This window comes from Aptenodytes forsteri, unplaced genomic scaffold, assembly GCF_000699145.1.
Source record: "Aptenodytes forsteri isolate BGI_AS27 unplaced genomic scaffold, ASM69914v1 Scaffold255, whole genome shotgun sequence".
NCBI classification, from domain to species: domain Eukaryota; kingdom Metazoa; phylum Chordata; class Aves; order Sphenisciformes; family Spheniscidae; genus Aptenodytes; species Aptenodytes forsteri.
In genome coordinates, this window is record NW_008794888.1 from 11,080,225 (window position 1) to 11,099,439 (window position 19,215).

At 44.4% G+C, this 19,215-nt stretch overlaps 1 protein-coding gene across 1 annotated transcript in view; it reads left to right on the forward strand.

Moving 5' to 3' along the window:
• The window catches only part of KALRN (kalirin, RhoGEF kinase), a 338,232-nt gene that overhangs the window by 301,629 nt on the left and 17,388 nt on the right, over positions 1-19,215 (forward strand). Inside the window, exons 35-40 of the mRNA XM_019470941.1 lie at positions 6,034-6,317; positions 7,175-7,279; positions 11,286-11,381; positions 13,034-13,164; positions 16,855-16,921; positions 18,220-18,323. Coding sequence (XP_019326486.1) covers positions 6,034-6,317; positions 7,175-7,279; positions 11,286-11,381; positions 13,034-13,164; positions 16,855-16,921; positions 18,220-18,323 — 787 coding nt within the window. The remainder of the gene's footprint in view (positions 1-6,033; positions 6,318-7,174; positions 7,280-11,285; positions 11,382-13,033; positions 13,165-16,854; positions 16,922-18,219; positions 18,324-19,215) is intronic.

Sequence of the window (19,215 nt, forward strand, 5' to 3'; positions counted from 1 at the left end):
TTGAACCTCGGAGCAAAATTTGCATTTAGATTTCAATGGCGTAGTTTGAACGTGTCTTTACCCTCTGGTGTGAAACCGGGTCCTACGTGGTCTCACTTCATTTTTCCCTCAAGCCGAAGCGTAGGGCAGGTCTGCGGCTGGACATGTGTAGAGCGGCTGAGCAGAGCTGGGAGCAGATGGGGAGCTGTGGAGGACTCCAGGGCGAGTTTTGTAATTCCATTGCGAAAGTTTGACGTACTTCTAATCTAAAGGGCTTTTCAAGCCAGTTGTCCTCTATCTTTATCTGACATGGGCACTGAAAATTTCCTCGTGTTCACTTATGTTCTTCTCTGGAACCTTGTTCAGAGGCAGTGCCTGAAGAGACAGTTTATCTGTTGACATTAAAAGTTGTCAGATTTCCTATTTACGTTGTATGAACTAGTGTTTTCACTTGAGGAATAGCTGTAAAGTGACTTTGTATTATCCAAATGTTGTTACCTCCCAAATTTTTGCAAATCCATGCCAGGTTTTACAGGCAGAATGGCTCTAACACTAAAACTGGGATCAGTACTGTCATCTGCCTAAGCCACAAAGTTTTGTAACCCTGACTCGTGCCAATAAAAATGTTTCACTGAGCGTGTTTTGGACATTTAATACAAAAGCACAGAAGAGACCAAAGAAGTTCTTTTCATACCTCGTTCTGCCATCTTTGCGTCTGTCGAGTAGAGCTTTAGCCCTGAAGCCCTCGAGCAGATCCGAGGTGGCCCTCACAGCAGTGTTTCCCGAGGGAGAATATAAAGCCTCAAGGGGCTGAGAGCTGTGAACTGGAGCTTACAGCCCGTATGGTGAAGGAGATGTTCTTAGAAAGGGCAGGAGAGGGTGCATTTTGATGGTTTAGATGATTCTTGTTTGTTTAGTGTGAAATACTAACACAGAGGCTTTGTTTGTGTATAGGATAGGTCTAGATGACTCCTGCTTTCCAAGATTTTCTGGTACAGAGATTCCCGTTCTTCAGGAAATAATAGCTCGAGTAAAGACCGAGTTAGTCTTTCACCCACATCTGATTCAATTCCGTCTTTGTCAGAAATGTTATTTTACAGGAATCACTAAATATGGAAAATGGTCTCCGCCGAGCACAGCAGAGCTAATTTATGTGCTCATCAGTCAGATTGTCGTTATTGGCTTTCATTCATGAGTGGATTTTTTTCTGCAAAAAAATTGTTGATTTAAATGCACATGCTAATAGGATTACAGAGTTCCCATTCTGGCTCATCTTCTTTGACTTCTGTGGAAAAATCCATTTCTCTTAGGCTGTTTTTCTGGGGTGAGAAATGGAGCCACACATAAATCAGAAGAAGATTCACCTCTTCTCACCTAAAGCAAGATTGTGTCCTGCCATAGTCACCTGTCTTCATAGCTATATTCTGTATTAACTTCTGGTTATAGAAGCATATTTCTTTCCTATCATATATGATCTGTGGTTAGTATGGATCAAAAAGAGAAGCCTGCTGTTTTCTTCTGAGTTGCTCTGAGAAGCCTTTCCCTTTCCCCGTTAAGAGATCTGAGTTCCTGCAGATGAGTCCGGTGCTGCATGAGCCTGATCAGACAGACCTCCCCTCCCATGCGTGCTCTGGGGAACAGGGAAGTAAAAATAAAATGCCTTGTATTTATGTTCCAGCAGTAATTCCTTACTGACTCAAATGGGAATACAACTGTGCCTCTAAAATGGGTCTATGGGATTTTCATTTTTCCTTTCACCCAAGGTTGCACAGAACTGGAACCTCCCATTTTTCAAGTAAAAGAGCTGTGCTTTTATAGACGTCTGATCATTTGAGCAACAACAACAAATATTTCATGCCTTTGGCGGTGCAAAAGCTCTGAATGCTAAAGCTCTTCGGTCTGGCTGAGTATCTGTCACAGTCCTATTGCCAGAAGTTTCTTGGAGGTTTGCTTAGGGGTGTTTTGGAAACCATCATTTCTTCTGTCTGAATGAATGGTTTGGCCAGGAAATCAATCTAGCCACACTAGTCTGCTGACCTCTCTACACCCATTTCGCTTCACCAAATACCTTTTTTTAGACGCGTGTGTCCCAGGACATTGGTGGCAGGATGACTGCTCACTGCAGCTCTCTGCTGAGCCCTGACGTTCCTGCAGACCCGCTGCAGTGCAAGGGCAGCCACTGCTTTGCTGGTCCCTGCGGGCAGCAGCGGCTGCCTGAATTACCACGCAATGTGCTGCTGCATCTTTTCCAAAGTGCTCTCTGGCTTTTCTTAGGCAAACTGTGTTCCCGAACAGCTCTACCAATACAGTTTGCAAGAAAAGCACGGTAACATGTCCTCCTCTTCCACTTGATCCACGTGGTGTCTGGATCTCAGGCTAGTATCAAGTGTCATGATTAATGTGTTTGTAGCCATACGTACCGCAGAAGCAGTGGAGCTCACACAAGCACGGCTTAAGAGGTCTCCAAAGTCTTTCCTGGCAGATTTTTCGTGTTGCATGTTTCTGTCTCTCATTTTGTGAGCTCTGCTCTTCCTTGAGCTCCAGTCCTGCCTCTGCAACCGTGTCGAGGTGACCTGCTTTATGTGCAAAGGAAATCGTTCTCAGCAGGGCTGGCAAACAGCAAGTGTGACTTGCTCACAAATGTGTCCATATTTGCAGTTCCTTTAAAAAAGAAAAGGAACAAAGGTTATGAATATTGTGTGTGGACTCTCGGTGTGGTTTTTGGATAGTGCATGTTTGGCAATGGTGGGAAGTGGGACAATGAGATGGGAGTGCTTTGTACGTGTGTAGGGTGCTGGGTAGAGCAAACTCACCCCACCTCGAGGGGCTCTCTTGGTGGCTGGGGAGCAGGGAGATTTATACCAGCCTTTCTCTTCCACCTCCCTGCCTATCTTCCAGCCAGTGGAGACTACGTTTCCATGTTAAAGGCAAGATAAGGCCATGTTTCCAGCCTTGGGCTGCATGGGCCAAGCAAAGCCCGGGCTCTGTCCCAGGTGCCTTACAGTGGTCAGCCAGGGCACTTCAGTGGACAAGGAGAAAGAAGGAGACTTCATATCTGCCAGGGCTGTGTACAGCCTGGCACGACTGAGATTTAGTAACCCCTTGGTAAATAGCCTTTTTCATCACCAAAGGCATGACCTTGAGCGGGAAAATCCAGAGCCTCGTTCAAGTGGGATCGTTGTACAGTGTAACACGCCTCCCTCTGGAAACCTTTGGGTTGGCTTTCACCATAACTTGTGGCTCTGGAGGCCTGATGTTCAGTCTGCAGAGGTTTCCTGGCTCTAGGTTAAACTTCAGACAAAATTCCAGGGGCAGGGTGGGCTGTGGTCCAGCTTGGGACTTGGGCTGTTTCTGCCCACCTGCTGCCTTTCCTGGGATGACAGGGGACAACGGCTGACCGTCACTTCCCTGGGACGGCCTCAAGCAAAGAGTGTCACGGTGTGAGAGGTGCTGTGTGTCTGTCCGTGCCCCAGCTGTGGCTGTGCTGCCTGGGGAAAGGAGAGGGAGGCAGCAAGGCCAGGGCCTGGCCCTGCTTGTAAAACCAGAGGTGTTTCCTCCTGGGAAGGGAGGTCCCTGCCCCTTCCATCACGGACTTTGGGGTTCCTGGGTTTGGCCCTGCCTCGAGCCCGCTGGGCTGAGGTAGGATTGCACGTCTCGGTAACAAATCCTTGGGGTGGATGGGGTTGTCCCAGGCTCCGTTTAGCCTCCTATCAGCTCCCTTCCCTTACTAAAAGTTAAACTGGCAAGGTGCCATCAACTGGAGGTAGGGGTTTGGACTGTGTTACTGCCAAGCTGTGGTAAAAACCTCTCTGTACATTAGATGTGGGAAGATCAGCTTGTCCTCATTTCCCCTCAACCTCCCCCCCAAGCCCAGTCCCCAGCAAAGGCAGTGAGTCCGTGATAACGGCTGCTTGCCCCAAATCATCCCTGACAGTGGCAGCCTCCACAGAGCGATCGCTTCCAGCATTTGTCCTTCCGTGACTGCAGCCCTGCTCCCTTTGCACCAGTAATTCCCAAAGTTAATCCTCTTGCAGCGGCAGTGGGAGCACGGGCACCTGAGGGCACCCCGCTCGGCGCAGCCCCTTGGCAAGGCCCTCATGCTTCCCGCGCCGCCTGCGGGGTTTTTGGTGCTGCTGGGGGATGGAGGGGCGAGGGTGCTTGCAAAATCAAAATCACCATCGCAAGACCCATGGTGCTGATGCAAGGTGTGCTGATAAACTCCCAGAGCATCACCTGGAGCCTGCGAGAGGACACTATCTAAAGCCTATTGAGTGGAAGATAAGCTGGCCACTGACAAATACTATCTTGCGCTAGTTGATTTAATGCCACTTCGTGTGCATGAAATAACATCAACAAGAGCTGGCTAAACCCAGGCCTTTTTGAGATGACTGCTACTTTGCCGTTATGAAGGCATGTCAGAAAAACCCCAGCAGCTCCACCTGGGATCCGTCCTCCTCCCAGCCCCTCTCACGCTCACTCCTGTCGTCAGAAGACTGATGATTTGGATTTTCTTCGTGACTGGGAAATGAACTTTGACTTCCTCTAGCTTGTTACAGTTATTTTCGTGTGTTCTAAAAACCTAACTTTTGACCTCAGGTATGTAATAAATTATTGGTTCAACTTCTGACTGAGGCTGTCTATGATTATAAAGTATTGTAACTCTCACAGTCTGCATTTTACAAGCTGGCAGACAAGGCAGGCTGCAGTCTCGGTTCGGTGCCTAGCCAGCTGTGAGCAGCAGCTCTGCCCAGCGGGGTAGGAGCTCTGCATGCAGGTAGCAGGAACTGGCTTCTAAAACAATATAGGTAACGATTCTCTGGGAGATCAGCTCTCCCTCAGCGTGTGTACTATCCAGTGTCTCTAATGATATTTATTGCTGAAGTGAGAATATCTGGATGCACCAGGCTATTTTCATGTGTTGTAACTTATGTTTTTGTTTTCTGCTGGGGCAGATAAAAGATTCAGAAATAACCATCTAAAAATGTTTAATAACATCAGCTGACTGCTTTCTAATGTACAGTCTGAGATGTATCTTACAGCTGTGTGACAATTTCTGAATTCTGTAAAAAAAATTTTCGTCTTAAACCGTGTGGGATTAAACATCTCAGTCCCTGATTGCTCCTGGGGAGGGAGTTGCTTTGCCATGGTTTCAGAAAGGTGAAAGCAGGGCACTTGTTCCTAAAGGGCAATTGAGAAATCTTCAAGCAACTTGTTTGCTTTGGTTTTGAAGACTTACTGACATTAGCTCATATTTGGTCTGTTGCTTTTGGGGAGAGTAAGGGAGGTTGCACCCATTTCTAAGGTGCTAGTCTGAACATGTGTATTGATAATTGTGGTTGGATACAGTTCAGCAGAATCTCCTGCTTGGATATAATGGAAATCTTTTTTAACTTTAAGCCTGCCTTGTATCTCCTTCTTGGGAGTTTCCTTCGGTTTGAACAATTTGTCATCTTTTGTAATTGTTCATTCCAGTTTCTTAATTTTAGGGGAGGTGTGAAGTCTTCTGACAAATTGCTTTCAGGGGCAAAGGAGATAATTTTAAGGTGCTTCAAATAACCTTCAAAAGTTAATAAGTAGTCTAACTAACAGTAATGTCATTGGGGTCTGGAAATGGCTGAGAAACATTTATGGAGTTGGAACCTGACAAAGTGTTTGTGGCTGTCAGGTCTCCTGTAGTAATCTGCTTTTTGTGCTTATTTTCTTCTTGGCAATTCACAGTGAAATCTGTGGGAAGAAGCTGAGAAATTCAGCACTTAGCATGAAATTCAGGCTTTCATCAGAAACTAGATAACTTTGCTGTCTGCAATCTTTCATAAGGACAGATAGTGTGGTAGGAAATGAGAGAAGTGTGTAAGATTGTGAAAAATGCCTGTTGCTGGGCATACTCCTCTCTCTGGTGTGCAATAAAGTTTACACAATGTCCATAGGTCACAAAACCTTTCATTGAGGCAGCTTGTATTTTCTTTTCATGTTTAGGACTGTCAAGCACTTGATGTGCACTAGGAAATAGAGGAGGTGCTGGTATGATCTCTCACCTGCATTGTTTTCTTCCAGACGCATATTCAGTCTCTTCCAATGACAATGGGGGCAAGTCTGATTCAGTGGCCAACTTACAACCTCAGCCATCCCTCAACTCCATCCAGAGCTCTCCTGGCCCTAAGCGCTCAACCAACACCCTGAAGAAATGGTTGACTAGTCCTGTGCGCCGGCTGAACAGCGGGAAGACCGAGAGCAACATCAAGAAACAAAAGAAGGTGCGAGATGGCAGGAAGAGCTTTGACCTCGGCTCACCAAAGACTGGAGATGAAACCACGCCTCAAGGAGACAGCGCAGATGAGGTGTGTGTTGGTGTTTGTTGCAGGAAAGACCATATCTCTGACAGTCTCTTCTGTGGTATGCGATTCACGCTTGAGTAAATGTAGTTCCCTTAGGTTCTAGAGGGAACAGTGAATCATATGTAAAATTGCATTGATTGAAGCTGTGTTGCAGACAGCGTTGTCATCCAAAGAGCAATTGAATATATAGGGATCAGCATTTCAAAGTCTGCATATATTACTGTCCTTTGACTAGCTTTTTTTATAGCCTATTAGAAAGCTGCCAAGGATAGAAATGAAGTTATTCATGAGCAGCTGTTATCACTTTTTGCTGAGGTTCATATCACCTTTATCCTACCATGGCAGTGTAATTCCTTATTGAAAGAAAACACAGAGAAATAGTCATGTTTCTGTTAAATCTGCTACGTATTTGTAGCCGCGGTTTCTCTGCAGGCATGTTCTTTGCCAGAATGGCTTTTCCTGATAAAGTGAATAAGGAATTACAAGCCAAAAATAGAGAAGATACTAACTGAACACAAATAGAGGAACACATTTTAAAAACTGTACATTGAGCTGTTCTCATTTAAATTAAAAAATACTTTTCCATCAGCACACAGACAGCTGTGACTGCCTTAGCTGCTTGGGTGACCTATAAACTGTATTTCTGTAATTCTTAGAATGCACCAGGATTAACCGGCAAAACCTTACATCTTTATTGCTTCTCTTCCATGATGCTTAGCATTACCTGCAATTCTCTCCACCCGACGCAATGTTGAGCCACTATTAGTATTAACAGACTCAAAGCCTGGTGGTAGGGCTCAGATATCTAAAAAGATAAAAGAAACCCATCCCTGCTTCTAATTATATTTACTTTTCTTCAGAAGAGCAAGAAGGGTTGGGGAGAAGATGAACCAGATGAAGAGTCTCACACACCTCTTCCTCCTCCTATGAAGATTTTTGACAATGATCCAACCCAAGATGAGATGGTAAGGCCTCCCCTACTATATCAGTTTCCTGTTTAAGTGCATTTCTCACATAGCCATCTCACAGTGGTTTCATAGTGGTCTTCTAGTATCCAGGGCCTAGACTTGTGGTTATGAGAGACTCCTACGTGCAAATCATGATCTAATACCTTTCACCAACTGGATTTACAAATAGTGCTGGATAAGCAATTTAGCCTTGGCATCCCATTTCATGACAGGTCGATCGTGTGCTTGTGTTGTGTGTGGTCAGAAATGCCACTCAGGCTGATAACGCGTGTTCTCCACATCTGTTTTAAAAGTGCCGTTGGTGTCTGGCAGTAACAGCAGAAATGGTATTTGGTGGCAGCCTGGGCCCGAGGAGTAGGACAGATGCTGGAATCTGCTTGAATCCAGAAATACCACCTTTACCAAGAGTTAGATAGCCTGGGCTCTCCACTCAGGCTTTGTGTGTGATTGGGGTCCAGGAACATTGTTAGTCTATGCCCCACCATCCACCCTCCATTTTGAAGCACTTTAAAACTTGCAGATGGAAAAGCCTACCCAGTGCTATCGTTTGGCGTTTTTGGCATATGTGTCTGGTCATCACTGAATGGTCCATCAGCTCCAGTTAGTTCAGAAGCCCGCAAGGTATCTGAAGTCTCTCTCAGGAGGGTGGGAAGGGCTTTGGTCTGCCCATCTTTGTGCACCATGCTGGTGGTGGTAGTTCTCTGCTGTTAGCTAGGGTCTCTTGAATGGTAAGTCAGAATTTGCTGTGGTAGACGGTGCAGTGGCTTGCAGAGTCCTTCAGTTGCTCTCCTGGACTTGGGGTGAGAATCTGTGAATATGGCCATGACAGTGGTTTGCATTCACAGTCAGTGCAGGTCCTGTCTGCATGTGTCCTCCCCCAACCTTTCCTGGTGCTGTCGTCTCCCTTGTAGAAATCCATCCTCCTGTTTAGCTGTTTCCTGCTTTCCTGCTGGCATCTGTTTTTAGCACTGCCACTTCTGTATCTCTATCCTCTGATTGTAATTACTGCATGCAAAGAAGCAAGTATAGGGGAGATTAATAAACTGTCAGAAAAAAAACAAGCCAGAATGTTCTTGGGGAAGGTTCAGGCAGGAGTTTGGAAATACAGAGAGAGAAGGGTACAAATATTTCTGGGACTCAAGGAGCAGAATGATGGAGGAAAGGATTCAGGGGCTTGCTGCTAATCTGTCAAGAAATGTTATGACATTGTGGTGGCAGCAAGACCAGAAGGAAGCAGCTGGAGTCGTGGACTCTTGCCCTTTGAGTGCTGCATGTGCTGCTGGCTGTCTGGCATGGGGCAGAGGCAAAAGGTCGGCAAAGCAGAGCCGTGGTGGATCCATGCCCAGCACAAAAGCAGTTGCAACTGGCTTTTTCCCTGTGGTGTTTAGTTAAATGTTTTGGGGTTAGTTTGCTTTTTGTGTTTTTGGGGGTTTGTTTTGGGGTTTTTTTAAAGAAAAACAAAACTGCTTTAGTCGGGTCACTATTTTTGATTTTTAATATGCCATGTGATTTCAGTATTTCTTAAATACATTTCTGACAGCGCCAATGTTGTGGAACTAAATTGTTTTCTGCTCCAGATGTCTAAGCTTTATAGAGCATTTTGGCGTCCTGTTTCTTCACCCGCTCCTAAAAGAGAAGATTAAATAGAACAAGATGCATCTGAAACCCTTTTTCTCTGTCTTTTTCTCCCCCTACTCACTTTTTGTCATGGGGGAAAAAAACTTAAGCTCACAAACATGGCTCCTGAATTCCCTGGCACAGGAGCACCGTGTTAGCAATGTTTGAGACATGCTGGAGCCAAAAGCTCTTTAACAGTGTTAATTTGGGCAGAGCTCCCTGCTCATGTCCTGCTACTGCTTACAGGCACCAGCTTAGGTTGGACCAGCAGCAGCGTGGGGGAGTAGCAGCGGTAGGTGGGAGACGTCTGCACGGTGCGGGGGGTGGCACCTTTCCCTGAGCCCATTGCAAGGCAGCAATAATCATGCCTCACTGCTCCTGGAGGCTCTTATAAAGACAAATTGCAAGATATCTTCATATTAGAAATTTATAATTTACTTCCCGGGAAACAGAAATACCATTTTTTGATTTGCCCCACACAAACCAGACTCTCTCATCAATCACAGAAGAGTTTTAGTTTACCCTGAAAGACTTGTAGACAGCAAATGTTTCCATGCTCCCTTCAAAATCCTGCAGTTATTTACTTTTCAGAGATATTGAGCAATTTCAGTTAAAAGAAGTGAGAACAACAGCTGTTTAGTGCCTCCAAAAATTGGACTCCTCCTGCTAGAATGGTTATGTTTGACGGCTATCATCTATGTATTTGTCCAGTATCTCTTCAAAGTCCCTATTTTCAGTCTTTTTTTTTCCTAGACGTGTCTGTCTGCATTGCAGGTGAAACAGGCTGTCTGAGCTTTTACATTTGTATGGGATTCCTGCATTACCAGCCTAATTCCTCAATTACCAGCCTGATTACCTGTAGTTTTTGTTGTTGTTTTAATTAGAACTGTTGATTAGATGTATTATTTGTGAAAGACGAGATGACGAATGGCAGGCTGTTCGCGCTTCTGCTCTGTCACAAGGCTTCTGGTTGGGATAGGTCTCCTTTGCCTTTTTTTTTTCTCCTCCTGGGGCTGTGTCACTCAACATGAGCAACCTCCCCAAAGGGCCGCTTAAAGAGGTGGCCAGCTGCCTAATTCCTGCCATCACATTTCCATGTCTCAGTCCCCAGCATTATTTAATCTCAGATGTGTGTTCGTTGGCACCTGCACGGTGACTTCGCTGAAATAGGTGCTCTCCAGAAGTCCTTTATTAAGCAGCTGAGAGATGAATAAGCTTTTTAATAATTTTAATGCAGAATTTATAAGAATATAGCCATGCTTTAGTCTGTGTCAGCCTGCCAAAAGCAGGTTATCAGAGTTTTAGTCAGTGCTTGTGTTTCATTCAGAAGAAATGTACATACAGGTGAGCTGATAAATACCAATTTCCATAGCTATTGCATGAGTTTGGGTTTTCAAAGTGAGGTTTCTTAGGACAGAGACCAAGGGGTGAAGAGGCCCATAGAGAAAAAAAAACTTAAACCAAAACTGAGTATTTCACACAGAGGCCAGTCTTCGCAGTGCCATGGGGGATGCTTGGGTAGCACATTGATGATGCCTGGGTGTTTCTGGAGATTTGTAACAACCGGCAGCTATTAGCTGTGGCTACCTGAATGTGGAGACATCCAAAGACATTACATGATGTCAGGCACCTAAAATTGAATACCTGCAACCAACAGACAAGCATAGAGAAGCAAAACTGAAAATATTCTAATTGATGTCAATAGGGAAAAGCGGGCATCTCCAAAGAGTGTTTCTGCCCTCCTGTGCCAGGTACCTAGGATAGATGAGATATGTAGGGGCATTTTCTCTCCACTGTTTGCAGAGAGGGGAGAGAAAAGATAGGCATTTTAGATGGCTGAAGTTGCATGAATGGGAGGTGTCATCTGAGTTCATTTGGAGTTGCAATTGATCTGTGGGGAAGGGAGGGCGAATGATTTGTTCCCCCCGCCTCCCTCCCCTATTGCCTGTAACTCCATGTGTACCTTGTACTTAACTGCATTTATTAAATATGTATGTATGGGGGAGGGGGTAATTTCTTACATCTGCAGTAAGAAGATCAATTTTCTGGAGCCTGTAAGACCATAGATGTCCTTTGAAGGAGGAACCAACAGACATTAAGAGTATTGTAGCCTGGTTGCAAATGAACTTCAGTTCTTTGATGCTGTTCCCTGGTTCCCAGCCTTGGAACTGCTGCAGAGGGATGTGCAGCCAGAAGTGGATGGCAATTCTGTGCTTGTCTGATATGGCGACACTCACTCACCTGACCATGCATGTGGTCCTCCAACCCTCCTGCTCCCCTTCCACGTTCGTTCTCCTGTCTCAGAAGCTGCTTCACTGACCACTGATTTCCTACTCCCTTCTCATCCTGCTAACTTGCTTTTCCTTTGCAACCTGGTGTCTTGCAGTCCTCTTCTTTGCTAGCTGCTCGACAGAGCTCCTCCGATGTCCCAACTGCTGCGGACCTTGTCAGTGCAATAGAAAAGTTGGTCAAAAGTAAGCTGGTAAGTTTAGTGTTGTGAAAACTGTGTACACAACAGGCCTAATATGACTCTAGGGAAGGGCTTTAAAGTCTACCTCTTGTTTCTGGTTTCCTTGCTTTCCACCTTCATCTGCTATGCTTTTATTAACCCTATGTGCTCTGCTTCTCAGTAGAGTATCTAATATTTTTGCTCCCCACGTGAGATGAAGCCTACATCTCACGTTGCCATGTAGGCTCTTCGCTGCATAGTCGAAAGGTGCTTTCGGAGCAGGCTTTGCAGAGTATGAGCTACTGTACTGTACTCTTTCTGGGGTCTTGTTGGTATTCTTTCAAATATTTTACACAGTGGGATGTTTTGTTTTGTTTTAAAGCTTGTTCTGAAGCACAGGAGTTTTACTACCCAACATGTGAATTTGTTTAGTATTCTGGCTTCCCTGAAAAGACCCTCTAAAGAATAGAACTGCTTGAAGTATCACAGCTGTGCTTTAATTTTACAAAGATTCATGAGTCGCTTTTAATCTGCCTTGTCAACTCTATCTGGCAGGGAGTGGAATAAGCGATAAAAATGCTCTGGGTTTAATTTGTTCAAAAATTTCAATATTGTGCACTCTCCCTGTCTGGTCCCATGTCTGCTGGACAAGGAGTAAATCCTGTTTCATATCTTGGCTTCTCTTAAGTTTTCCCTGAAACAGTTCAGAATGTTAATATAAAAGCTAAACCTTTTTCTACATGTCCCAGGACCTCTAAAATTAGGTAAATGTTTGCTTTGAGCAAATTTAACTCAATTAACAAGTCAGGATTAAAGCAGTGTTACGATGAACCTACAAAGGTTCATTTCCTTATGTATACTGGAAGGATGAAGCGAGTAAAAACAAAACAAAACAACCCACAGTCATCATTAAATTACTGTAACTCTGTGCAAGCAGCTTTATCTAGCCAATCATTTCAGAGGGTTTTGGTGTTTTCTCGGTTTGAGATGTTGGTACATGAAGATAGTCTGCGTTCATAGGGTGCTTGATAAGGAGTAAGTGGTGAAAGAGCATTTTGTGACATGGGAAACCGAGAAGGACATTCCTAGAAAATTTGCTCAAAATAGTTTTATTCCATTGAGGGACTAACAAATTGAAAAGTATTTCATTAATGCAGTTAGATGTATTTTCAGAGGATATTTTGTTTTCTGCCCCCCACATGCAGGCTGTTAGGTCAATTGCAATTACCTTCTAGGGATTTGGGGAAAAGTTTAATTATTGTGGAATGTTACTATGTATCCATCTATTTCTGTTTCATTTTGTGTTTTACTTCACTATGAAGAATCCCCATTCAGTCTTTGGCAGAGAAACACTGACCACGTGTAGCCTGGATTGAGACACCAGGATATTTTCAGGTTGTTTTGAAATAATTTGGAAGAGTTTTCTCATCCTGGGGCTACTGGAACATCTTTTTCCACTTTCTGGCAAGAGGACATCTTCTCTGTTTTAATGTTTGGGGGGGTCTTATATCAACTTAAAACTAGTTTCGTTGTGTTTCATTAAGTCCTGCAGGAAAGTATTGCTGAATACTCTGCTTGGTTTTAGACTGCAGTGCTGATTGCAGAACTGACTTGAAACAGAAGATAACACTGATGCTGGAGTTCAAGGATAATGTTTATTCTATTGTTCTTTGGGGTTTTTTTAGACCCTTGAAGGAGGATCTTACGGAGGAAGCTTAAAAGATGCCACTGGCTGCTTAAATGAAGGAATGACGCCTTCAACTCCCCCACGAAACCTTGAAGAGGAACAAAAAGCCAAAGCAATGAGAGGCAGGATGTAAGTTGTCTTGCTGGTTCTTCTTTCTGAAATATGCACCCAAGGAGGACACATAGCTGCACTGAAAGAATACTTTGTAGTCAGTGGATGAACATGGGACTGGGAGTAAAACTGTGTTCTGCTTGCTTCTGTTTTTTCTTAACCTGTAAAAATACTTTATAAAAGCACTTGCACACTCAGGAGTTCATCATCATGCTTTAAAATGTGCAGCTTTTCCCCCAGATAGCAAATATCTGTTGCTGTAAAAGCCTCTGAACAGCTAGAGCAGTATTACTGAGATGTTTGCCTTGGTAATTACCACATTGCCAGAGGTGAAATCAGCTCTCAAAGAGGGATATGTGGTTGACCTTGTTAGCTACCTTCAAGGAAAAGAACAGAGAATCCCACTAGGATTTTTTGAATGACATAATAAATTTTTGCCTTAGCTGTTAGCAAAGGAAGGGGCAGAATTCAGATGCATTTGTGGTGGAAACGTGCCACCGAAGAGAAAGTTTCATTTGAGAAACCCTCGTGTTCATGGTAATGGGAGAGGAAAGAAATTGTGACAGTTCATGAAAGTTGTTTTTTAAAATTACCTGTACACTCCCATAAATGTAACAGAAATAACACTTGTGCCTTTAAAGCTTGTCATGATTAAAGCATTTCTTAAATGCATGGTTACGCTGGTGACAAAGAGAATTGGGGAAACAGAATCAAGAATTATATGAAAGAGAGCTCAGGTAGCTGTTTTCTTTATACTGCCTCTTACACTAACAACGGTAACTGCAATCATCTAATCAAATCATACATTGATGGGAAAAGTAGTGGTCCATACATGTCTCATTGGAGTGTGGTAAGGTGAGAGGTGGAAGAAGAGCAGCCCATTTGGGAAAGATGCCAAGCGGGGAAGGAAACCACGTCGGGGAGGACAAGGAGGTAGTTAAGTGTAGATGAGGAAGCAGGAGCAAAGTGTCGCAGGTCTATGAAAGCCATCATTTGCTCCTGCAGTTTGTTATAGGAAGCCAGAGAAGCAATACCGTGAGGGGCTGGATCAACTCCCAGCAGCAGGCAGGGACATGACACTCCTGGTTGTGTTTCTGAATGGGAGAAGTTTTCAACTAGACAGCTGTCAGCCTTCCCGCAGAGAACATCTCTGCCCACAACTGTCTCCTAAAAGCTCCTCAATATTGCAAGTTCTTGGGTTTCTCTAGTAGCAATTCATTAATTAGATAACTGGCAACTAACTGCAGGTTGCAGTTCTAGTGCAGAGACCTTTGTCACTGTAAGCATAGATGCAGTAACGCTTTCTAGCGTGCGACGCTTCTGGCAGGGGGACTGGCAGCATGTTATGCGTAATTAGTAGCTGCCTCCGTCCAGATTTCCTAAATGCCAGGATGTTTAGGAGCACCTGCTAGTGGCTTTCAGCACAAGACATCTGTCTCCTCTCCAGCTCCTTTGTGTCTGTGTTCTGTATCTCTGCGTCTCGCTGTGTTTAATTCCATAGCCATATGAGGCAGCTGAGCTCCAAACTTGAGCTGTGACCCCCCATTCCGCACAAACCAGCAGTTGAATCCTTGCACAGGCATGGGCAGTAATTTCCTGTGTCTCTGCCAGCACGCGTGTGCCAGCAGTTAGCCTTAGTGTTAGGAAACCCCTATTCCATGAGACTTGATTGCTGTATTTCTATGAGCAGTAAGGCAAAAGTCTCATCAAGTAGCGTTGTTCAGTATAGATTTAGTACAGAGTTACCAAGATATCCAGATATTCAGACTTATTCAGAAGTGAGGAGGCTCTATCCTTGTTCCAGTTCATGCCATTTTAAATACAGCTGTGTAGTCAATACCTGCTGGTGACCACTTTCCAAGCAACTGCCTGCCCTTGCTCCATGTGATCGGCTGAAGAGATGAGTGAACTTGAATTTTTGACAGCATACATCTTAGGAACCTTTAAATTTGGGAGTACCTCTAAGGTCCTGTGTCAGGTAGGCTTCAGAGAACTAATAGAGAGGGTCAAGGTTGATTTTTCTGCTTGCTAGAAAGAGGGGAGCTGGGGGAACACTGGTGCTGAGTTTAAGGTAAGTAGTGGAGATGCAGACCCTGGTTCCTAAAAGAGGTGTAAATTTGCAGGTGTAGTCTGTTCACCTGATAGGCACCTGGTTGCTGCACTGATTTTTAATTCAAACCCACCTGCCTGCATGTGCGGCAACATTAAGTACTACAAGTACCTGCTGCTTCATTTTTAGAGCAGGATTTGGCCAGATGTATCCTTGCAGTAACTCAAACCAAAGGAGTCTGGGTGTGGGAGAGGCAGTGGGCAGATGAGAGGTTCTCCCCATCTTTTCAGCAGCTCTCTGTGTTCGTGGGGAGCAATGCAGACGGAGGTGGTGCAAGCCGAAAAGTAACCTCCCAGCATGCCTCCCCGCGCGGAGGAGATGTGGCAAGCCTTTTGCAAGGGCACGGTAGGTCAGCCAGCAAGAGGGGACTGTACAGCATACGCTTGTTCAGGCCACACGCTGCTGCTTTGTAAAAGAGCAGCCTTTTGCCCCGCGCGTGTTTACTACCCAGGCACGCAACTTGGCAGGGTGCTTCGGAGAGCACAAGCATCTGGTATCGCCGCTGCCAGCCCTGCCTTCTGCCAAGGGGGCTGGATTTCACTCTCAAATGAACAAGAAGCTGTTTGACCTCTTCCTGCCACGTGTCTTAAGTATCTCCTCTGCTCTGTCTGAGCAAGGGACGTGTTGGGAGCGCAGCAGGAGCAGGATTTATTTTCTCAGTAACCTCTCATAACTGAGTCTCTCCTTGCAACGCCAGTCTACTTCTTTTTTTTCCACTAGATATTTTCAACCAGACTTTTATCTTAGCACTGTTTGCCCTCAGCCCTGTCATTTCAAGTGGGTCAGTCTGCTGATTGATGTGAATGGAGTGGTATTAGACATGAAAGCACTCCTCTATCTCGTTAGCCTTGTTACTGCCATAGTGAACTTGAGCACAGATGGAGTTTATTTGTCATGTGCCAAATCTATGTATTGGTGTAATTGAGAGGCAAACTGTCTGCAGCAAGCTGTAACTTTTTGAAATTTTCTTCGAAATAACATTATGTGATTAGTCAGTTTGACTTACAAAGGAGGGGCTTTTTTAGCTTGCTGTTGTTTGCATGCATCAGGCCTTCGTTAGATGACTCTCCTACCCAGGATTATTAGCTCTGAAATCAGTGTAAAGCATTTGACACCCACCCATAGATTACCTAGTCTGAAAGATTAAGCTCTTGGTTATGACGGGAGGTGGGATTTGTTTTCCAAGTGTTTGAAGCTTCCAAAGTAAAACTTAATTGATGAATCTTAGGCAAAGCCAGAGGGACTGGGGCAAAAAATGCTCTCCTGCTTGCTGCAAAATGGGTCAGCACATGTCTCCATCGCTATCAGGAGGGCTGCATGGGGGGGTGGAGGAGAGGAGAGCAGGGAGGGGTAGTTCAAAGTACAGGCAGCTGGTTGTGCTGCTGCTCTTGCACCATCCTGGGATCTGGGGGGGGGGGGGGAACTACCCTGACCTGAAATGTGACGTTCTGTCATTTACATTCCACTGAGCTGTAAGTGAGTGAAGAGTGAGTCGTGTTACGTGACTTGGAATGACGGTGGGGCAATATGTGGTAAGAGGAACAAACAGTAACATCAAGGAATATGGTCAAATATGTATGTGTTCTGTTTTAATTTAGGTTTGTCTTAAATGAGCTGGTACAGACTGAAAAAGACTACGTCAAAGACTTGGGAACTGTTGTGGAGGTGAGCTGAAGCAAACCCTGCTATGCAAAATGTTTTTCCACTAAAAAGCACCATGCTGAAGAGTGACAACAACAAAAAATACAGCATGAGAAATAAACGGCTTTATTTTGCACTCTGCTTCCATGGTCCCCTTCTCATGTTGACAGAAACAAGAAGAAATGCCTTTGGAAACTATTTTTGTTTCCATCTAACAAATGTTGTATTTTAGGTTTCAACTCCAGTGTGCAAAGGTTTTTCTTGGCTACCCTGCTTGTGACAAACTCTTTCTGCTCTAATGCAGCCTTGAGGGCAATGGTGGAGAATAACTTATGCTCCTACCACCTATTTCATGCGTTTCTTGCTGTCATATTGAGTAATGGTAACACATACTTTACTTGAGTTTGCACCTGGACTAAATTCCTATGTCTGAGTACCTTTCCAGAAGCTGGATTTGGATCTGTGCTGAGGTACGTGTGTGGCCCATGGATTATTGTTTTGCAGACAGACTTGAGAGAAAATAGAGGGCTTTTTTTTTTTTGACCCTTTTTTTTTTTCACAAAAACAGTTACAGTTTTTTAAGCTTCAACTTGTAAAGACCTGGCTGATCCCTAGGGATCACCTGTCAGAGCCAACTCACGTGCAGGGTCCAGTTTTTTTCCCAGCAAGGACTCAGAACTGGAGGCACGTGGTTGAAGTGGGCTTTCGGCAATGCTTTTGGCATTCACTAGTCCAAGGAGAATTATCAGCCCATCTAACAGTGATTTTCAACAGCTTCCAAACTTGAAGATGTTTGTGTTATCTTCTGTTTACATCATGCACCACTGGCAAACCTGACAGGGCTGCAGTGCTCCAAAGGCTTATAAAGAAACTCTCAGGAGGTGTGAGAAATCCTATTCAAGTGACTCTTTAAACTTACTGCTTGGCTTTGTGCTCCCGCAAAATACTCATGGTGATGAATGGAAGAACTCTGTACAGAGTCTGGCTTCTTCCTCTTACCAGAGAAGCCAAGAGCTTGATAAACTACTTTTGTTTAACTTTTATCTTCTAATTGCACTTGTCACTTCAATGACATCTAATAATGGTTTGTATAAGTATTGTAGACATGCAGAATAAATCCTTTAAAGTTTTCTTTTAAGCAAACTGTGTAATTTAAAGTATCTAGATGGGTTTCTCATTTTAAATTGTACAAAAGGTATTTTAAGCGTTTTCAATGTAAAAAATCCTGACATTAAACTTTTGCTTCTTTGAAAAAAAAAGAGTGCAATTATGCTCCCCCTTCAAATGAACCCTTTGCTAATCACTGATCATTAATCCTAAAGGGCTTCATGAAAAGGATAGAAGAAAAAGGAGTTTCTGAAGATATGAAAGGGAAAGACAAGATTGTATTTGGCAATATTCACCAGATCTATGACTGGCACAAAGAGTAAGTTTTTGGTTTAGTTCCTTTTTAAGCATCTTTCTAACCGCTCATCCATAAAGGATTGGGGTATATGGTATCTGTATGTCTAAGCTGCTTTTAATTGAACATCAGCAGGTCATTCAGGGCTGAACTTCCAAAGGACGTTGCCTCACTTTAAATGGTCTCTGTTGGTTTGTAAGTGCTGCTTAATAACTTCACAAATCATGGCTACCTTGAATCCTGAGAACATGTTCTAATTCATGTGCTTTTAGCCACAGTTTCACGATACACTAGATCCTGATATAGGGCTTTGTCTACCCAGCCAAAAATGGCACAACTGCATGATGCAAAGAATCGGTCTTACATAAAATCATTTTTCCCAGTGAAAAAAACTTTGGTGAGCTATAGCTTTGCACTGCCTGGCTTCATGGGAAAGTGTTTGTCATGCTGTCTCTGATCACAGATACAGCTTTATGCTGGCTCAAACACCATGCCAGGAGTGCTGGTCAGTGTGACAGAAACACTGCACACAAGAGAGTCTGCTCTCTGTCAATGCTGTGCTGCCAACAGCTCTGCCACTCCTTGCTGGGGAGCCGCAACAGGAGGCTCAATGGGAGATACCACTGTGGTCCATCCACAGCTCCTGAGCTACTGCTCATAAGCAGTCCCAACACGGCTCCCAGAGAGTTGCTGCTTGTGGAGTACTTGCTGGATCCTCAGAAAAGCTACTGAGGCTGCCATATTGTGTTTCTTGGGTCACAGCTGTAGGCTCAATTCATCCCACTGATGAGCAGTAGCAATGCTGGAAAGTCATGGTTTCCTTCCTATGTCTTGCGGTTCTCAGTAGCGAGAACGTCTTCACATGCAGCTGATAGGATCACAAAGGCTGACCATACCAGTAGTATTTGGCTAGTAC